The following is an 18,898-nucleotide window of genomic DNA, read 5'->3' on the forward strand; positions in this document are numbered from 1 at the left end:
CACACAGACACAGACACACACAGACACAGACACACACAGACACAGACACAGACACACACAGACACAGACACACACAGACACACACAGACACAGACACACACAGACACAGACACACACAGACACAGACACACACAGACACAGACACACACAGACACAGACACACACAGACACAGACACACACAGACACAGACACACACAGACACAGACACACACAGACACAGACACACACAGACACAGACACACACAGACACAGACACACACAGACACAGACACACACAGACACAGACACACACAGACACAGACACACACAGACACAGACACACACAGACACAGACACACACAGACACAGACACACACAGACACAGACACACACAGACACAGACACAGACACACACAGACACAGACACACACAGACACAGACACACACAGACACAGACACACACAGACACACACAGACACAGACACAGACACACACAGACACAGACACAGACACACACAGACACAGACACACACAGACACAGACACACACAGACACAGACACACACAGACACAGACACACACAGACACAGACACACACAGACACAGACAGACACAGACAGACACAGACACACACAGACACAGACACAGACACACACAGACACAGACACAGACACACACAGACACAGACACACACAGACACAGACACACACAGACACAGACACACACAGACACACACACACAGACACACACACACAGACACACACACACAGACACACACACACAGACACACACACACAGACACACACACACAGACACACACACACAGACACACACACACACAGACACACACACACAGACACACACACACAGACACACACACACAGACACAGACACACAGACACACACACACAGACACAGACACACAGACACAGACACACACAGACACAGACACACCTCTTACTATAAACACAAATTACATATTAAAATCCCTAAACATAGAATATATGCAAAAAATGGAACAAAGCTCATACAGAAATACACTAACATGTACAATAGTCACCTGTGCATGTACAGTATACAGATAGTGCACATGCTATGCTATGGGTATTAGTTATATACATGCATAGGTGCATGTGTTACCATACAGAGAGAATCAGGTAAGTCCATATTTAGTAAGCAGTGCTATGCCAAAAGAAGACAACCTATAGCCCATTAACTTGAAGTGTCTTATGGTCCTATAACTTTTAACTAAACTTTCACCTTCTAGAGAAATGTGGAGAGAGTGTATGTAATTCACTGCGGCCTCATAAAAATCTAAGCGAAAGGTGATATACACAGGTGTGTGTTTGTGACCGTGCCGGGGACTCTGTATCCAGGCTCCAATATGCTGTGAAGTGAGCATGGGGCTGAAATCTTCCAAAGCACGGGGAAGATGGCTTTGCAGCCAGGCGAATATGGGGCTCAGATAATCACTTGTATTATAATGACTATAATCAAAGTTTGCATCTGCTGCATTTCTCTCTCTGCAGAGGCAGCGTTACTTTCCCTGCCCAAGATTCGGGGGTCGGACGGAAGGAACGCATCATAAGTCGCACGATTAAGGACTTGCCGAGATATGTTCGCTTGTGTCAGTTACCAAATTGTCTTGTGTTAATACATATCCTCTGGAGCATGACTGGGCCACCAACAGGTCAGGATTTCAGGATATTCCTGCTTCACCACAGATGAATAAATCAGTGGCTCCCTGCTTAAGCACAGGTGGCTCAGTCTGATTGAGCCACCTCTGCTGAAGCAGGGATATCCTGAAAACCTGACCTGTTAGTGGCCCTTGAGGACTGGAGTTGCCCACCCCTGCTCTGGAACATCACTGGCCTGCCTAACTCTGAAAGGGTTAATTCAGTCAACGAATCAACATCTAAATAATGTGATTTACCCCGTCCTGCCTTCACCCTCATTGCTGCCCCAATATCGCCATCCCGGTTATTGGGCCGCTGCGTTTCCTGAGCTCACCCAGTGCGAGCAAAATCTCTGACGGTTCAGTGATTACGGCATCTTCTCCTGAGCTTCTGCTCCAGGAAAGTGGGTCAGTTAAACATTCACCGGCACCATGAAACCATCGTTTTAATCATTAGCCCAGTGACACGCACCGCTCCTGTTTCTTACGTATCACGCTCAGTATAAACGCTCTTTTTCCTTCTGCATTGATGCTAAAAAGATTTATATTGTCTGTGCCCGCTGGCAGGGACCAGCCTGGGGAGCGAAGGGGTTTCGTTGCGCCAGCGGCAAACCTGATGCGTCACTTTTACGGCTGTTTGTTTGCTGCTGTTCTTTACACCACACTCTGCGCCATTTTTAAAGCAGGGAAACTTCGAGAAATACGTGTGTTTTTTTTTTTTTTTTAGTCTGTTTTGGTCTTTTTATTCAACTTTTCTGGCTGCAAAACATAGCACAGTAATAAAATGTCTCGTGGTGTCTGGTGAACTTCTGGTTCTGCTTTGTTTTAGTTTTTTAGTCGGTTCTTGAAGATACACCGTGAGGGAAACACCTGGTCACTTCTACAGGCAAAGTAACATTTTTGTTGCCTTAGTGTAGGGGTTCTCAAGACCCCCCCCCCCCTAACAATGTCAGGTGTTCAGGATATCCCTGCTTAAGCACAGATGGCTCAGTCAAAGACTGAGCCACCTGTGCTGAAGCAGACTCGTCGACTGAGGCACACATTGAGCCACCGGTGTTGAAGCAGGGACTGATTGAGTCACCTTTGCTGAAGCTGGGATATCCTGAAAACCTGACCTGTTGGGGTGGGGGTTTGAGGACTGGAGTCTAGAACCCCTCTGTTAGTGTATTTTAAAATAAATCCTTTATCCGTTTAAGATTAACCACTTTGCAACAAAAATATTGTAACCAGCCATCACTGATTGGTTTGGGGATAAACCATGGAAAACCGAAGCTCTCGTGATAGCTGGGACTTTTCAACAGCCGACCCTTTTTAAAGCACTGAAACCACTACAAAGGTTGGGTTATAATGATCAGGTTTGCTTGAAGGGCCCCCCAGGAACGAAGAGGTTATCAGGGGGGACAGGGGTGTTCTTTTCCAGACGCATGCGCTGCCGATTAATGAATTTGTTAACTGAACAATTACAAAGCACTTAGGCAGTATTCACCCATCTAACCGTCAGGATGATAAACTGCTCTCCTTACATTATCAAACTCAGCAGATTAGTTTCCCCCTCTTTCGCAAGGTGTAAAACACATGTTCCCCCTGATCCATGGCACGGACTGCAGACCTGTCTGGCACGAGAATTATATAACCCTTCTCTGTATTTTAATCCATTATAATCCCTCTCCAAACATTCAGCCTCCTGTTTGCCAAGTGTGCCTATTTTACCAGACACCTGGTGCTGAAAGATGCCTTCTAAAATAGCAGCACTTGGTGAATATGGGCCTCCGTTCCTGTCTGTGACTAGAGATGGTTGCGGATTTGGACCGAGCGGTTCCTTTGGGGCGCGGTTTTCCACGAATCAGTCTCAAAAAGGGTGATTTCGTCTTTCCGGTATTGTTTTGGTCACTGACGATCCAATCCACAGATTCCGCAATCCGCGGGAGGATTTTAAGAAATCCGTGCGGATCGTATCATCCAGTGGCGGTTTTGGATTCATCCGTACGGATGGAAACTGGAACAATCCGTCAACAGATTATACACCGCGGAACGGAAAGCTCGGAAAATTCCGGGAAACGGATTATACACCGCGGAACGGAAAGCTCGGAAAATTCCGGGAAACGGATTATACACCGCGGAACGGAAAGCTCGGAAAATTCCGGGAAACGGATTATACACCGCGGAACGGAAAGCTCGGAAAATTCCGGGAAACGGATTATACACCGCGGAACGGAAAGCTCGGAAAATTCCGGGAAACAGATTATACACCGCGGAACGGAAAGCTCGGAAAATTCCGGGAAACAGATTATACACCGCGGAACGGATTTTGAATGGAAAGCGCGGAAAATTCCGGGAAACAGATTTTGACAGTTTTTCTCTATCTCTATTTGGGATTTTATGAACAATAGTAATTAGACTGGGAGTATTGCTAAAACAGGCCCTTTTATTTAGCGCACCTCGCACCCGTCGTGTTTGATGCACGGGGAACGGCTGTGTAATTTCATCACTCGGTTCTTTTATACAAATTCAACATAATACAGCCTCAGATCTATTCTTTATATTCACAACTGATACAAGGTTGGGCGCCCTAACCTCTCTCTTTAAGGTTTTTCTAGAACAGATTGAATATTAGTCGAAAGTTGTGGAATAATAGGAACGGTTAGGAGAGAAGTTATAAGGCGTGGTTATAGGAGCAGTTAGTGGAGGAGTTATAGGCGCAGTTGTGGGAGACATTAGGGGAGGAGTTATAGGGAGCAGTTATAGGAGCAGTTAGGGAAGGAGTTATAGGGAGCGGGTATAGGAGCAGTTAGGGGAGGAGTTATAGGAGACATTAGGGGAGGAGTTATAGGGAGCGGGTATAGGAGACATTAGGGGAGGAGTTATAGGGAGCGGTTATGGGAGACATTAGGGGAGGAGTTATAGGGAGCGGGTATAGGAGCAGTTAGGGGAGGAGTTATAGGGAGCAGTTATAGGAGCAGTTAGGGAAGGAGTTATAGGGAGCGGGTATAGGAGCAGTTAGGGGAGGAGTTATAGGAGACATTAGGGGAGGAGTTATAGGGAGCGGGTATAGGAGACATTAGGGGAGGAGTTATAGGGAGCGGTTAGAGGAGCAGTTAGGGAAGGAGTTATAGGGAGCGGGTATAGGAGCAGTTAGGGGAGGAGTTATAGGAGACATTAGGGGAGGAGTTATAGGGAGCGGGTATAGGAGCAGTTAGGGGAGGAGTTATAGGAGACATTAGGGGAGGAGTTATAGGGAGCGGGTATAGGAGACATTAGGGGAGGAGTTATAGGGAGCGGTTATGGGAGACATTAGGGGAGGAGTTATAGGGAGCGGGTATAGGAGCAGTTAGGGGAGGAGTTATAGGGAGCAGTTTAGGGAGAGTTATAGGAGCAGTTAGGGGAAGAATTGCTTATTGTAGCAGAATGGATTGAAGGTTGCATGTATAACTGCTGCTGCTTTTCTTTACCTTGGCGGACATTAAAACCTCAAGGTCTGAGCCAGCATTAACAATTTGCATACGTGTGACGCCAGTGCAAATTGTCACCTTGTATCGCCTTGATACAATGCACTGGCTCGCCAGGACTGCCACCAAGGCAAGCAGAGAATGAGGGCATCTAACCGCCATCTAGTGGTAGTTTCCAGAACTGCCTGGAGGAGCTCTGTCCAATTGTACAGTAATTGAAACCAGAATAAAGGGGCTGGGGGAAAAAAACTATCCCAGCCAGGCAATTAAAATACTACATATCTGAAATAGCTGTATCCATAAAGGAAAACAAATTGGATGCCGTGACAATTCCGAGTTTGGCTAAAGGTCATTGCAGGGCTGCTCTTGTGGATGGGCGTATATGGATGATGTGTGTGTGTGTGTGTGTGTGTGAGAGAGAGAGAGAGAGAGAGAGAGAGTGTGTGTGTGTGTGTGTGTATATATATATATATATATGAGGTATCAGTACCGTGTTAGCCGAGCTTCAATAATCAAAAAATAAATAGATGATACCGTTCTGTGGCTAACATAAACAATAACATAACAATAAAAGCATTTCGTTAGCCACAGAACGGTATCATCTATTTATTTTTTGATTATATATATATATAGACCATACGATACCGGTTGCAACACGACATCAAGGGACAGCACGCAGGTAAGTAAATCAAAAATGTTCTATATTTGATAGAAGACACAAAAACCGACGTTTCGGTCCCCCAGTGGGACCTTTCTCATACACACACACACACACACACACACACACACACACACTAGCCCACACACCGCCGCCACACTCCCCGCTACCTGCTGGAAAATCTTTAACGGAATCAATACATACATATAGCAAATGGAAATATATATATATATTTCCATTTGCTATATGTATGTATTGATTCCATTAAAGATTTTCCAGCAGGTAGCGGGGAGTGTGGAGGCGGTGTGTGGGCTAGTGACAACACATTATCACTCTGCCTATCCCTTTCACATGGGAGCTGCCACAGTCACAAAGATAACCCGCCCTTGGCTACACAATACGGCGGAACCTGTGCGGGCAGGAAAAACTCTTTATTGTCCATTTTTGCTGAACGATTTCCACTCATTTTTTGCCCTACGGGACATAGATAGAGCAAGTCTCAAAATTGCGTACAATCATTTTTATGAGGCTTCTACATTTATAATTTTTATATATATTTTCTGATGTCGGTGCCAATAGAATGAACACTTCGTGACAATACGAGTCCTACTATAATTCTGGGATAACATCTTCTGCTTGTATTTATATGAAATGTTTGGGAAAAACTTGTTCAATGTCCCTTTGCATTATATATATATTATAATACATACATTATATATTAAGGAAACCATTTATAATTAAATTCCAGACAGAAATATGAAGGAACAGCACAATTGAGTTTGATAGACGTTCTCAATGTTTTTCTCATTGATTACTGATTGCACACTTAATTAGTGAGGGTTATAGACTTTGTATATGTGACAATCCACTTACATGCTCAGATTAACTCCTTTACAATGCATTGCACAGCCCTGGCGGTAAGGGCAATGCTTCATACAGCAAACCCTATAAATAACCCTATGCACACTTGTGGTTTATCCTCTTATTACCCAGTACAGAAGTCCGCCTCTAACTTAATGTCATTTGTCTTACAATTCAGGGTGAACATGTGAAGGGTTACAGTACATACAAGCAGTGTCTCTTCTATTCTGTTTTGTCACATGTAATGTAAATTCAATTCATATTTTGAGTATCCTTAATAGCTCCTAACTCGCCCCCCCCGTCTGTCCCCCTAAAAAATACTACCAGATACATTGTATTGGACCGACAAGTAGTTGATACGTTACAAGCTTTCCAACCTCTCAGGGTCCTTCATCAGGTCCTACCCCTACCCTGAGAGGTTGGAAGCTTGTAACGTATCAACTACTTGTTGGTCCAATACAATGTATCACACCCCTACTCCCTCTCCCTCCTGTGTTACTAGCTAGTACTAAAGTGACACATTCCTGGAGATGCTTGGAGTTCCAAGCAATTACTAGATGCTTGATCACATGACACCAACTCTCTTATTCCAAAGAAACAGACAGTTTCAGTGCCACAAACTATACACAGTAGCAGCTGCTTGGAAAATACTGATTAACTAGAATACTTCTGACCATAATCTGTGAATCTGGGTGGGTTACACCAATTTAAACCACTAGTTCCAGTGCCAATAAGAAGCAGTGGTTTTAAACCTCATTTTTTATAATGCCCATATAAAATAAAGAATCACTTTTTGGATCCACTTCTAAAGCAATATTTGCTAGTTGAAAATACACCATATATGTTTAACCCTATCCCCTGCTAAAGGCATGGCAGAGCAATACGGCTGTCTCCTCTACAAAGGGTTAATGATAAAGCAGTGGTACTCTCTAGCAGAATTGCACCGCTGGCCTTATCTTCCCTGACTTGCAGCCAATCACATATCAAAGCAACCTGAGCCAAACACTTGCAATAAACCACCGCCAATCTTTGCATGTGCACTTCACACAGAGCTGCCGGCACCTGGTGCAGTGTAGCACTGATTACCTGTCACTCTCACTTACCTGTGGCGCACAGGTAACCCTGCAGGAGAAGAAGAGCCAGAGCGGGGACCTGCTGGAGGCGCATTGTGAAGATGTGGGGGGTTGTATCACCCACTAACAGGTGATGGAGAGGTAATCAGTATCAATGAAAAGCAACATAAAACCCAGCTTCGTGCAGGTAACAGGAAACACAGGTCCCAAAACTCAAGTTGGCGTGGTCTTTGGAGAATGTTCTAAAGAAATTTGTTACCACTCCAGTGCGAATGTGATGTGAAGTCCTTGTAACCCCCCCCCCCCCCCCCTTCTCTCTCTCAGGTTTTATAGGTGTTCTAGCCTTGAGTTTGCACAGCTTTGCAAATGACCACAACCTCAGCTGAGCTTCCTTAGCACTGGAGCTGTTCAGCCATCAGGACCGATTCCCTGCTCCTTCTTCCCAGGGACTGCAGGTGCTCTGCTCAGATCTGGGTGGATCACAAGCTCCAACTTTAAAAGCTCAAGCAGAGCAGGAAACTTTCTGCTCTGTGCAGCTCTTTCTCCAGCTGCCAAACCCCTGGGAATGGCTCTGCTTTACATGCTAGCTTGTGGGAAGACAGGCAGGCAGAGCTCTCTGGTGCCTGCTCAGAGTGAGGAGGTTCTCCCCTCTGCTGGGTTTCTGTTGGGATGTTTGCTATAAACTGAGATTCTTTATACTGAATGAGAAGAGGAAGGAGACACGTCAGAGGCAGTCAGGGAACCTCTCATGTCACTGTGCCTCCAAGGCAGCTTTTCCTGGCTCTCTTAAAGCCAAAGATTGCAGGCTTTTACTTAAGAGAAGCCTTAAAGGTCTCACCAAAGGACTCCTGCTGCCCTTTCTGCCCTCAGATAGATGGATCACTCACAGGAACAAAGACTGATAGATTACAGGTATTCAATGTAGATGCCCAGGGGTGTTTAACCTTTGCACTACTAAAGTGACCTGGGACATTTGGGGGTAATTAACTCTTTCTCACATAATGACAAATTTACCCATTTGTTCAATGAGGGTAAAATATCACTAGGACTAGAAATGAAAACCTCCTATTGCATTACATGCAACAATGCCAGTGCCATGCAAGTTAATGCATAAAAGGAAGCTTTAGAAACACCCCACCTTTTCTTTACACCCAGAGTTAGACTCACAATAGTTTCTATGATTTGTAAAGCCAGTGTTGGGAAATATACAAAACAATCTCAGTAGTAGAGAGGGTGAACTTTTCACCCATGTTTTGTGTCCTTTTTTCACCAAAGAAAAATGTGCAGTTTTACAAGTTTGCAAGCAGCTCGCCCAATAAAAGACCAAACTCAATTCCATAGCCAGAAATATGTTGTTTTTTTTTTATTGTGAGAAAGGGACCCCTATTTCAGGGTCTGGGTGTTTTTGAATATAGATTCGCTGGTGAAATCTGGCAATGTCGTCAGAATTTAGACAGGTTTCGGTGAAATGTTCAATACTTGTAACTTTTATGAGAATTTTAGAACTTTTTGAAAGTTTGCATGAAGCAGCGCTGACCCAAATCATGGCAAGTTTGCATGTCCCAGCAGATACCTGCTGGTAATGTTACTCTCTTACACAAACAAAGCTTTAAGGCTAGTAATTTCACAAGAAAATCTATTCTTCAGCCAAAACAAACAGGCACGTTAATTAATAGTTTTCTAATGCTCCGTATAGATGTTTTAACCTATGTCTATCCACAAATATATGCCCCAGATACATACGCCCTCCAAACACCAAGAGGGAAAGGACTGTCCTGTTTATGACAATGGCTTAGAAAAAAGCCAGAATAGTCAATATATACATCAATAGCATGGCACACAGTTATCTCCCGCTTAATTGTAGCAGGTGATACTCTCCTTACAATAGCGAGACACAAAACAAGTTACGGTGCGTTTAGTGGCACACACCCCCCCATCCTACAGTGTACAGCAAATACAAATATCACTTGTGAGCACACTCAGACAGGTCTGTAGCCCCGCCTTTCCCCAATATCTCCCAGCATGCAATGCTTCCACTGCAGCCAGGAATTCTGGGTAATGACATGCAAATGAGCACACTGTGTCACCTTCTGCTGCTTCTTCATTTTAACATGGATTCCTATCAATTTATGCCTGCTGTATTAGGCCGCGTTTATAGTGCTGGTGGCGCGCGCAACAACGCACGCCGCCAACTCGAATACCTGGTGTCCAATGGCACTGCGCATAGTGGGAGCGACTGTATCCAGGGATGACCAAATTATTTTTCGGCCTTACACAGCGTTTCTCACAGACGGCTTTTAGACCAATATTATAACTGCATCATCTTTAGCCTTCTCTCTGTCCTAAAGCCGCCCTCTCCCCATGTTTTTGCGGTAGGCTGGTGTCTTTGTAAAGTACAATGTGACGCAGGGAATATCGGAAAGATAAGAAGTGAACATTGGGATATTGGCTGAGAGAGCCAATCAAATAAAGCAAAATGGTAATTATTATAAAGAATAGACTGCTAAGTTATATAACAAAAATACGAATTAAGATCATGTACAGCAGAAAAGGTTGTAATGACTGGCACATGGAACGTTGGACAATATAACGAGATGATTATTAATATTGCAATAATAAAATGACAATCGATATGGAAATATCCTAATTAGCCATGGGAGCCATTGGCGTGTTAGGGACAGTTGGTGACACGCCGTCTAAGACGCGGCCGTATCATGGAATGCAGATCTGCCAACGTATAAGGATCCTGCAACCATCCATTTCTCTTCACCCCCAATGACCGCACCCCCCATCCTTCCCCCGGAACATCGTTTTCTCCTTTCCTCTTAATCCCTTCTCCTACCTCTGATGTTCAGTGATAGGTGGAAGTAAGGACGTATTATTATATATGTTAAAATTTAACATATTTAAAAAATAATTGTAACTTGTAATGAATGTTAAAACTTCCAAACGATTTTTTTTTTTTTAGAAAAATTATTGGAAAAAGTTTTTTTCCTTTATGAAACAAATATATCACAATAAAATTAAATATCGCGATATATATTTCTTAATATTATTGTGAAAAAAAAATGTTTTATTGCCCAACCCTTTGGCACACTATTTACTACATCATTTGAGATGTGACCACTTTTTGGCCAAAGTGAGATGGTACCAGGGCATGTGTGGCCCCCCGTACTCTTATTCTGCGTAGTGGGGCATGGGTATCACAGAATTTTAAGAAGTGTTTTTGTAAATACAGTAATCCAGCACAGAATTGGGGTCAGGAATTAAGTCGGTTCTGTACCAAGGGCAGTTGGTAAGGTCAGCCAGAAACTGTGGTGGGTTAAAGTGTCTAAATGTTCTAGTGAGGAGAACTTTAGGGCTTGATTGGGGTGGTTTGATTTTCCTTACTCAGAACACTATTGCATGGTCACTGGAAATGTCAGGAAGGATGCCAGGGGATTGGATTCTGCTGGGGTTTGGGGAGAGAATCCAGTCTAGCAGGGAATGGTTGTGAGATTTCGGGTTTGTTCTTGTGGGTTGGGAAATGAGTTGGGTTAGGTTTTTTGCCTTGAGTTGTCTGTATGTTGTTGTTTTTAGGGTCAAGCCAATTGAAGTTAAAATCCCCAAGAACCATCAGCTCACTCTTCCCAATCAGAGAGGAGATTGAGCCAAGGAACTGAGTGATATCAGTCAGATATTGTAGTGGAGCTTTAGGGGGGCGGTAGGTGCCAGCAATAAGAATGAGCTTAGAGAAGGGTAGGCACGTTTTGCCAACTAGGATTTCAAAAAAGGGTGGGCTTGGGGGCAATTTAGCAGTGTAAATTGTAAGGTATCTTCAATATAAAGTAACACCCCTCCTCCTCTCTTTGACCTATCTTTCCTAGAAATGGAGCATCCCTGAATCGCGATAGTTGCATCGGGAGTTTTAGGGGTTAGCCATGTTTCTGTGAGAACGATGGCTTTGGGTTTATGCATAAGGCACCATGCCCTTAGTTCACCCAGTTTGGCCAGCAGGCTACGGATATTTATATGGGTGACAGGTAGCACTTTTTGGAATTTGAAAGGGGCATTCTCAGCGGTATGGGACAGATTTGAAAAAGGAGGGCCTGGGTTCAGTTCATTATCCCCTGCTAAAGAGAGTAACCTTATAAATAAAAAATGGAGTAATTGTTTGCAGGCTGTGAGATCGTGATGTTTGCCATTAGAGTGAGTTGTGGTTGGTCTACTAGTTTTCCGAGTTCTCCACCATCTTTCAGGAGATCATCTAAGGCTTTTGAGTAGTCGAGGGTGTATGATGATATTGGGCGTGACTGGGCCACTGATGGAGTCCCTTGTGTTGAAGCAGAGATCCTAAAAACCTGACCTGGTGGTTGCCCTTGAGGACTTGAATTGGCCACCCCAACATTAGGGGGTAAAGATTACCACTACATTTTTATACTTTAATATTAAATACATTTAGATTTTTCTTTGTCATCCTCAATACCACTACTTTAACCATTGTGTTCTGGATTCTCCTGGCGAGTTTTGACATGTGCCTCCCGTGTGATTCAAGCTCTTCAGAGTTCAGTTTGTAGGGATCTTGTCTCTGACCCCATGTGTTTAGTGAAGACAATTTTTGTTCCATATCATTAAATTAATCTGCCCATTATTTGAACCTCCGCTGGCACAGATCGGGCACCTGAGATGGTTTCCGGTACCGGGATATAAACTGCGCAAGTTTACGTGGGAATGGGACAGGATGGGTTTGGCTGTCTGAGATGCAGCAATAAACAAGGATGAAGCTACTCCCCTTGTGTGACCCTCAACATGCCTTCAAGGTCGGGTAGGACCGTAACACTCACAAACTACTGGGACCGCACGCAGCATTGTCCCAACGACAGTATCCTGCTCACTGCGTGTATAAGGAGATGCACAGGAAGCCTTGTAGGACTTGTTACAGTGTTACAGTACACACATCGCATCCTCAGGTTTATAAATAACATGCAGACCATACACAGGGCAGCGGTTTTAGATCGAAACAATACTACTGTATTTCTAAAACCTGCTTGGGACCAGTCCTCGCCAAAAGCTGGTGAGCAGACGCTCATCTAGAACAGGGGCGGCCAGCTCCAGTCCTCAAGGGCCACCAACAGGCCAGGTATTAGGGTTATCCCTGCTTCAGCACAGGTGGCTGTCATAATGACGGAGCCACTGATTGGGCCACCTGTGCTGACGCAGGGATATCCTGAAAACCTGACTTTGGGTGCCTTCTGAAACTGGTCACCGAACAAGAGGTGAAAATGTAACAATTAATAGTTGAAGCATTATTGTCTGAGGGACTTCTCAAAGACAGGAAAAATCACAAAGCATTAAAACGAAACATTTATCTTTAGAGAACAGAGACTAAAACATATTATTTAGGTTCCCAATAGCTCAACACTTCCCCCAACTGATCAACATGAAAAATAATGGAGATTTGGGAGGAGTGCGATTATTATTCAAGGCTTTGTATCAATTAATAAACATGTTCCTTCATCTTCTATTAAAATGTTTTGCGAACATTTATCAGGGAGAAAGCAGAAAAGGCAAGCATTTTATTTATTTATTTTCACATAAGGGCGAGTGGCCAAAGTGTTACCACAGGGAACTTTTCATGCTCGCTGTATGAAATCACTTAGCTCAGACACTTCTGTTGGAAAGAGCTGAGATAATTAATCACTAAATTGGTAAAAAGACACAATTTATCATACGGTAAAGTCTGTCCTATTATAAGGACATGGCTAAGCTTTGTTTATCTTTCTGATTTGATCGTCGTTCAGTTTTTTTGGTGTTGTTTTTTTTTCCAGTGTTCCACATAATTATTCTCAGCTGTTTAGCGTGTCGTCTTTTGGCCACAGAAACCGAATAATCTGACGGAGGGGCCAATGTTTTCTGGTCTGCGATCCTGGAGGTATTTCCATGTGTAAACCTCTTGGAAACCAGACCACGATGCATCTTAAACATCTCTATCTCCCACGTTTCTCCGTCACATACAAATGGTCCGTTATCTGTGTATCAATATGAGGCTTATCTACACCCCATCTTAGGCTTGTTATATAGTAGGCGCGTGCAGGTGCGCGCCCGGCGTGGCGCGCGCATTTCGTTTATATGTTGTAAGCGGTGGCATGCACGGCTAGAGGGCGTGGCTATAGGCGTCACAGCGATAGCCGCGCTGTGATTGGCTTAGCAGCGTCACATGGCGCAGCAGCAGTGCGAAAATATAAATGTTCATTTATTTTCTGTGATCTGCCGCACCAACGCTCGCTGCCGTGCGCGCGGCTGAAGTGTAGAACGCCAGGCCTGGACATAGCCAATTCTAATTGACGCACGTAGCGCACGCGCGCTCCCACTATATTGCACGCCTAAGGGTCTGAGCACACCATCTTGTTAGCCCTGGAATTAGCTGAAGATTCCCTTCTAATGCACCAAAGCAGCTTTGCAATGTGAACACGTCCCTCATTGAGTTTGGGGCTGTGTGTGTCTTGCTGATGGAGTCGCCACGTTCTGCAGATTTTATCTGTTAAACCTACCAGCGATTAAGTCTGAAAGCTTTGTTACCCGGTGTAGTTCCGGGTGACTGGGGAAGAGCAGGCCGGGCAAAAGTGGAGGTCGGGAAGAGGCGGGTAACCGCAGGCCGGGCATTCTCCTTCGCCATCTCTTCCTGCAAGGTTCCCCGTCATGGCGCAGTGCCATGACGTCCCGTTGCCATGGCGATGCCATTTGACATCGCGGCGCCATGATGAGGGACCCTGCAGGACGAGAAGGAGAAGGTAAGAGAGTTACTGATTCCCCGCGCTCTCCCCCAGCAATCTGTTGAATTGTTGTGGGGAAGAGCGCAGGGTCTCTGCAACCGCAGGGCTCGTTGCCAGGGCAATGATGGCGGCAACACTGGATTTTCGAAACATACGGGCTGATTCAGAGTTGTCTAATCCCAGTGGAGTCGTAGCGCAAACGCATTGTGTTTGCGCAGGTGGCCGGTTTGCAGGTTGCAAAAAGAAGACCTCAATTTAGAGTTGGACAAATATACGCACACAAAAAATATTTGTGCCGGGGGCGTTGGCTTAACGACTCGACAAGCGGATGTGGAGGCGTCTGTTCCCACTTTATTTAATGCAGCTCAACATAGGTGTACACATGTTAAATAGCATCTGTCTCGTATTAATAATAACTATTTCATATAGTGCTTTTCTCCCAATGGGACTCAAAGCGCGTCACAATGGCAGACTAGCGCGCGGTACGCAGCGTTTTACACAGGATTTTTACAGACACTGTAAATATCGGTGTCCAGGTGAATTAACAGCTGTTCTTAATTTAAGACCCCTTCTTAATTATGCGCCTATAGGGACCAGGTGCTAATCGGACTGCACTATTAGTGCGCAGAATGTGCAGCGTACATGTATGGCTGCCATGGCGGCTCCTCTATCGCAGTTAGGATGCTGCCTCATCTGTGATATTACTGAGAATAAACCCAGGAGAGAGAATGTATTATTTATTCAGATTTTCTCTGTGTTACACGTGCGTTCTCTCGCTCTGCCTTCTAGAGGTGGCGAATCAGTCCATTTCCAGATATTTCCATGAAAAATCCGTTTTGTTATGTGACGTCCGCCGGCGAATTGTTTGTTTCAATCCGCGCAGATTCATGCGGAACTGCCATTGGATGCAATTCAGTGTGAGTGTGTGTGAGCTCCTCACACAGGGGGCAGTGTGAGTGTGTGTGTGAGCTCCTCACACAGGGGGCAGTGTGTGTGTGTGTGAGCTCCTCACACAGGGGGCAGTGTGTGTGTGTGTGTGAGCTCCTCACACAGGGGGCAGTGTGTGTGTGTGTGTGAGCTCCTCACACAGGGGGCAGTGTGTGTGTGTGAGCTCCTCACACAGGGGGCAGTGTGAGTGTGTGTGAGAGCTCCTCACACAGGGGGCAGTGTGTGTGAGCTCCTCACACAGGGGGCAGTGTGAGTGTGTGTGTGAGCTCCTCACACAGGGGGCAGTGTGTGTGAGCTCCTCACACAGGGGGCAGTGTGTGTGAGCTCCTCACACCGGGGGCAGTGTGAGTGTGTGTGAGCTCCTCACACAGGGGGCAGTGTGTGTGTGTGTGTGTGTGTGTGTGTGTGTGTGTGTGTGTGTACCTCACACAGGGGGCAGTGTGAGTGTGTGTGTGAGCTCCTCACACTGGGGGCAGTGTGAGTGTGTGTGAGAGCTCCTCACACAGGGGGCAGTGTGTGTGTGTGTGTGTGTGTGTGTGTGTGTGTGTGTGTGTGTGTGTGTGTGTGTGTGTGTGTGTGTGTGAGCTCCTCACACTGGGGGCAGTGTGTGTGTGTGTGTGAGCTCCTCACACTGGGGGCAGTGTGTGTGTGTGTGTGAGCTCCTCACACAGGGGGCAGTGTGTGTGTGTGTGAGCTCCTCACACAGGGGGCAGTGTGTGTGTGTGAGCTCCTCACACAGGGGGCAGTGTGTGTGTGTGAGCTCCTCACACAGGGGGCAGTGTGAGTGTGTGTGTGAGCTCCTCACACAGGGGGCAGTGTGTGTGAGCTCCTCACACAGGGGGCAGTGTGTGTGAGCTCCTCACACAGGGGGCAGTGTGTGTGAGCTCCTCACACCGGGGGCAGTGTGAGTGTGTGTGAGCTCCTCACACAGGGGGCAGTGTGTGTGTGTGTGTGTGTGTGTGTGTGTGTGTGTGTGTGTGTGTGTGTGTGTGTGTGTGTGTGTGTGTGTGTGTGTGTGTGAACCTCACACAGGGGGCAGTGTGAGTGTGTGTGTGAGCTCCTCACACTGGGGGCAGTGTGAGTGTGTGTGAGAGCTCCTCACACAGGGGGCAGTGTGTGTGTGTGTGTGTGTGTGTGTGTGTGTGTGTGTGTGTGTGTGTGTGTGTGTGAGCTCCTCACACTGGGGGCAGTGTGTGTGTGTATGAGCTCCTCACACTGGGGGCAGTGTGTGTGTGTATGAGCTCCTCACACAGGGGGCAGTGTGAGTGTGTGTGTGTGTGTGTGTGTGTGTGTGTGAGCTCCTCACACAGGGGGCAGTGTGAGTGTGTGAGCTCCTCACACAGGGGGCAGTGTGAGTGTGTGAGATCCTCACACAGGGGGCAGTGTGAGTGTGAGCTCCTCACACAGGAGGCAGTGTGAGCTCCTCACACAGAGGGCAGTGTGAGTGTGTGTAAGCTCACACAGGGGGCAGTGTGAGTGTGTGAGCTCCTCACTCAGGGGCAGTGTGAGTGTGTGTGATCTCCTCACACAGGGTGCAATGTGAGTGTGTGTGAGCTCCTCACACAGGGGGCAGTGTGAGCGTGTGTGAGCTCCTCACACAGGGGGCAGTGTGTGTGTGTGTGAGCTCGTCACACAGGGGGCAGTGTGAGTGTGTGTGAGCTCCTCACACAGGGGGGCAGTGTGAGTGTGTGTGTGTGAGCTCCTCACACAGGGGGCAGTGTGAGTGTGTGTGTGTGTGTGTGTGTGTGTCTGTGAGCTCCTCACACAGGGGGCAGTGTGTGTGTGAGCTCCTCACACAGGGGGCAGTGTGTGTGTGTGTGTGTGTGAGCTCCTCACACAGGGGGCAGTGTGTGTGTGTGAGCTCCTCACACAGGGGGCAGTGTGAGTGTGTGTGTGAGCTCCTCACACAGGGGGCAGTGTGTGTGTGAGCTCCTCACACAGGGGGCAGTGTGCGTGAGCTCCTCACACAGGGGGCAGTGTGAGTGTGTGTGAGCTCCTCACACAGGGGGCAGTGTGTGTGTGTGTGTGTGTGTGTGTGTGTGTGTGTGTGTGTGTGTGTGTGTGTGAACCTCACGCTGGGGGCAGTGTGAGTGTGTGTGAAAGCTCCTCACACAGGGGGCAGTGTGAGTGTGTGTGTGTGTGTGTGTGTGTGTGTGTGTGTGAGCTCCTCACACAGGGGGCAGTGTGAGTGTGTGAGCTCCTCACACAGGGGGCAGTGTGAGTGTGTGAGATCCTCACACAGGGGGCAGTGTGAGTGTGAGCTCCTCACACAGGAGGCAGTGTGAGCTCCTCACACAGGGGGCAGTGTGAGTGTGTGTGAGCTCACACAGGGGGCAGTGTGAGTGTGTGAGCTCCTCACTCAAGGGCAGTGTGAGTGTGTGTGATCTCCTCACACAGGGTGCAATGTGAGTGTGTGTGAGCTCCTCACACAGGGGGCAGTGTGAGCGTGTGTGAGCTCCTCACACAGGGGGCAGTGTGTGTGTGTGAGCTCGTCACACAGGGGGCAGTGTGAGTGTGTGTGAGCTCCTCACACAGGGGGGCAGTGTGAGTGTGTGTGTGAGCTCCTCACACAGGGGGGGCAGTGCGAGTGTGTGTGTGAGCTCCTCACACAGGGGGCAGTGTGTGTGTGAGCTCGTCACACAGGGGGCAGTGTGAGTGTGTGTGAGCTCCTCACACAGGGGGGCAGTGTGAGTGTGTGTGTGTGAGCTCCTCACACAGGGGGGGGCAGTGCGAGTGTGTGTGTGAGCTCCTCACACATGGGGGAGTGTGTGTGTGTGTGTGTGAGCTCCTCACACGGGGCAGAGTGTGTGTGTGTGCTCCTCACACAGGGGGGAGTGTGTGTGAGCTTCTCTCACAGGGGGCAGTGTGTGTGTGTGTGTGTGTGTGTGTGTGTGTGTGTGTGTGTGTGTGTGTGTGTGTGTGTGTGTGTGTGTGTGTGTGTGTGTGTGTGTGTGTGTGTGTGTGTGTGTGTGTGAGCTCCTCACACAGAGGGCAGTGTGAGTGTGTGTGAGCTTCTCACACAGGGGGCAGTGTGAGTGTTTGTGTGTGAGCTCCTCACACAGGGGGCAGTGTGAGTGTTTGTGTGAGCTTCTCACACAGGGGGCCGTGTGAGTGTGTGTGTGAGCTCCTCACACAGGGGGCAGTGTGAGTGTGTGAGCTCCTCACACAGGGGGCAGTGTGAGTGTGTGTGAGCTCGTCACACAGGGGGCAGTGTGAGTGTGTGTGAGCTCCTCACACAGGGGGGCAGTGTGAGTGTGTGTGTGTGAGCTCCTCACACAGGGGGGGGGCAGTGCGAGTGTGTGTGTGAGCTCCTCACACATGGGGGAGTGTGTGTGTGTGTGTGTGTGTGTGAGCTCCTCACACGGGGCAGAGTGTGTGTGTGTGCTCCTCACACAGGGGGGAGTGTGTGTGAGCTTCTCTCACAGGGGGCAGTGTGTGTGTGTGTGTGTGTGTGTGTGTGTGTGTGTGTGTGTGTGTGTGTGTGTGTGTGCTCCTCACACAGAGGG

At 47.2% G+C, this 18,898-nt stretch overlaps 1 protein-coding gene across 1 annotated transcript in view; it reads right to left on the reverse strand.

Annotated features, from left to right (window-relative positions):
• Positions 1-8,432, reverse strand: part of LOC142467239 (vascular endothelial growth factor receptor kdr-like) — a 145,984-nt gene extending 137,552 nt beyond the window's left edge. Inside the window, 1 exon segment of the mRNA XM_075572670.1 lies at positions 7,723-8,432. Coding sequence (XP_075428785.1) covers positions 7,723-7,786 — 64 coding nt within the window. The 5' untranslated portion in view covers positions 7,787-8,432.
• Positions 8,433-18,898: the final 10,466 nt, after the last annotated feature.

This window comes from Ascaphus truei, chromosome 16 (genome assembly GCF_040206685.1).
Source record: "Ascaphus truei isolate aAscTru1 chromosome 16, aAscTru1.hap1, whole genome shotgun sequence".
Lineage (NCBI taxonomy): Eukaryota > Metazoa > Chordata > Amphibia > Anura > Ascaphidae > Ascaphus > Ascaphus truei.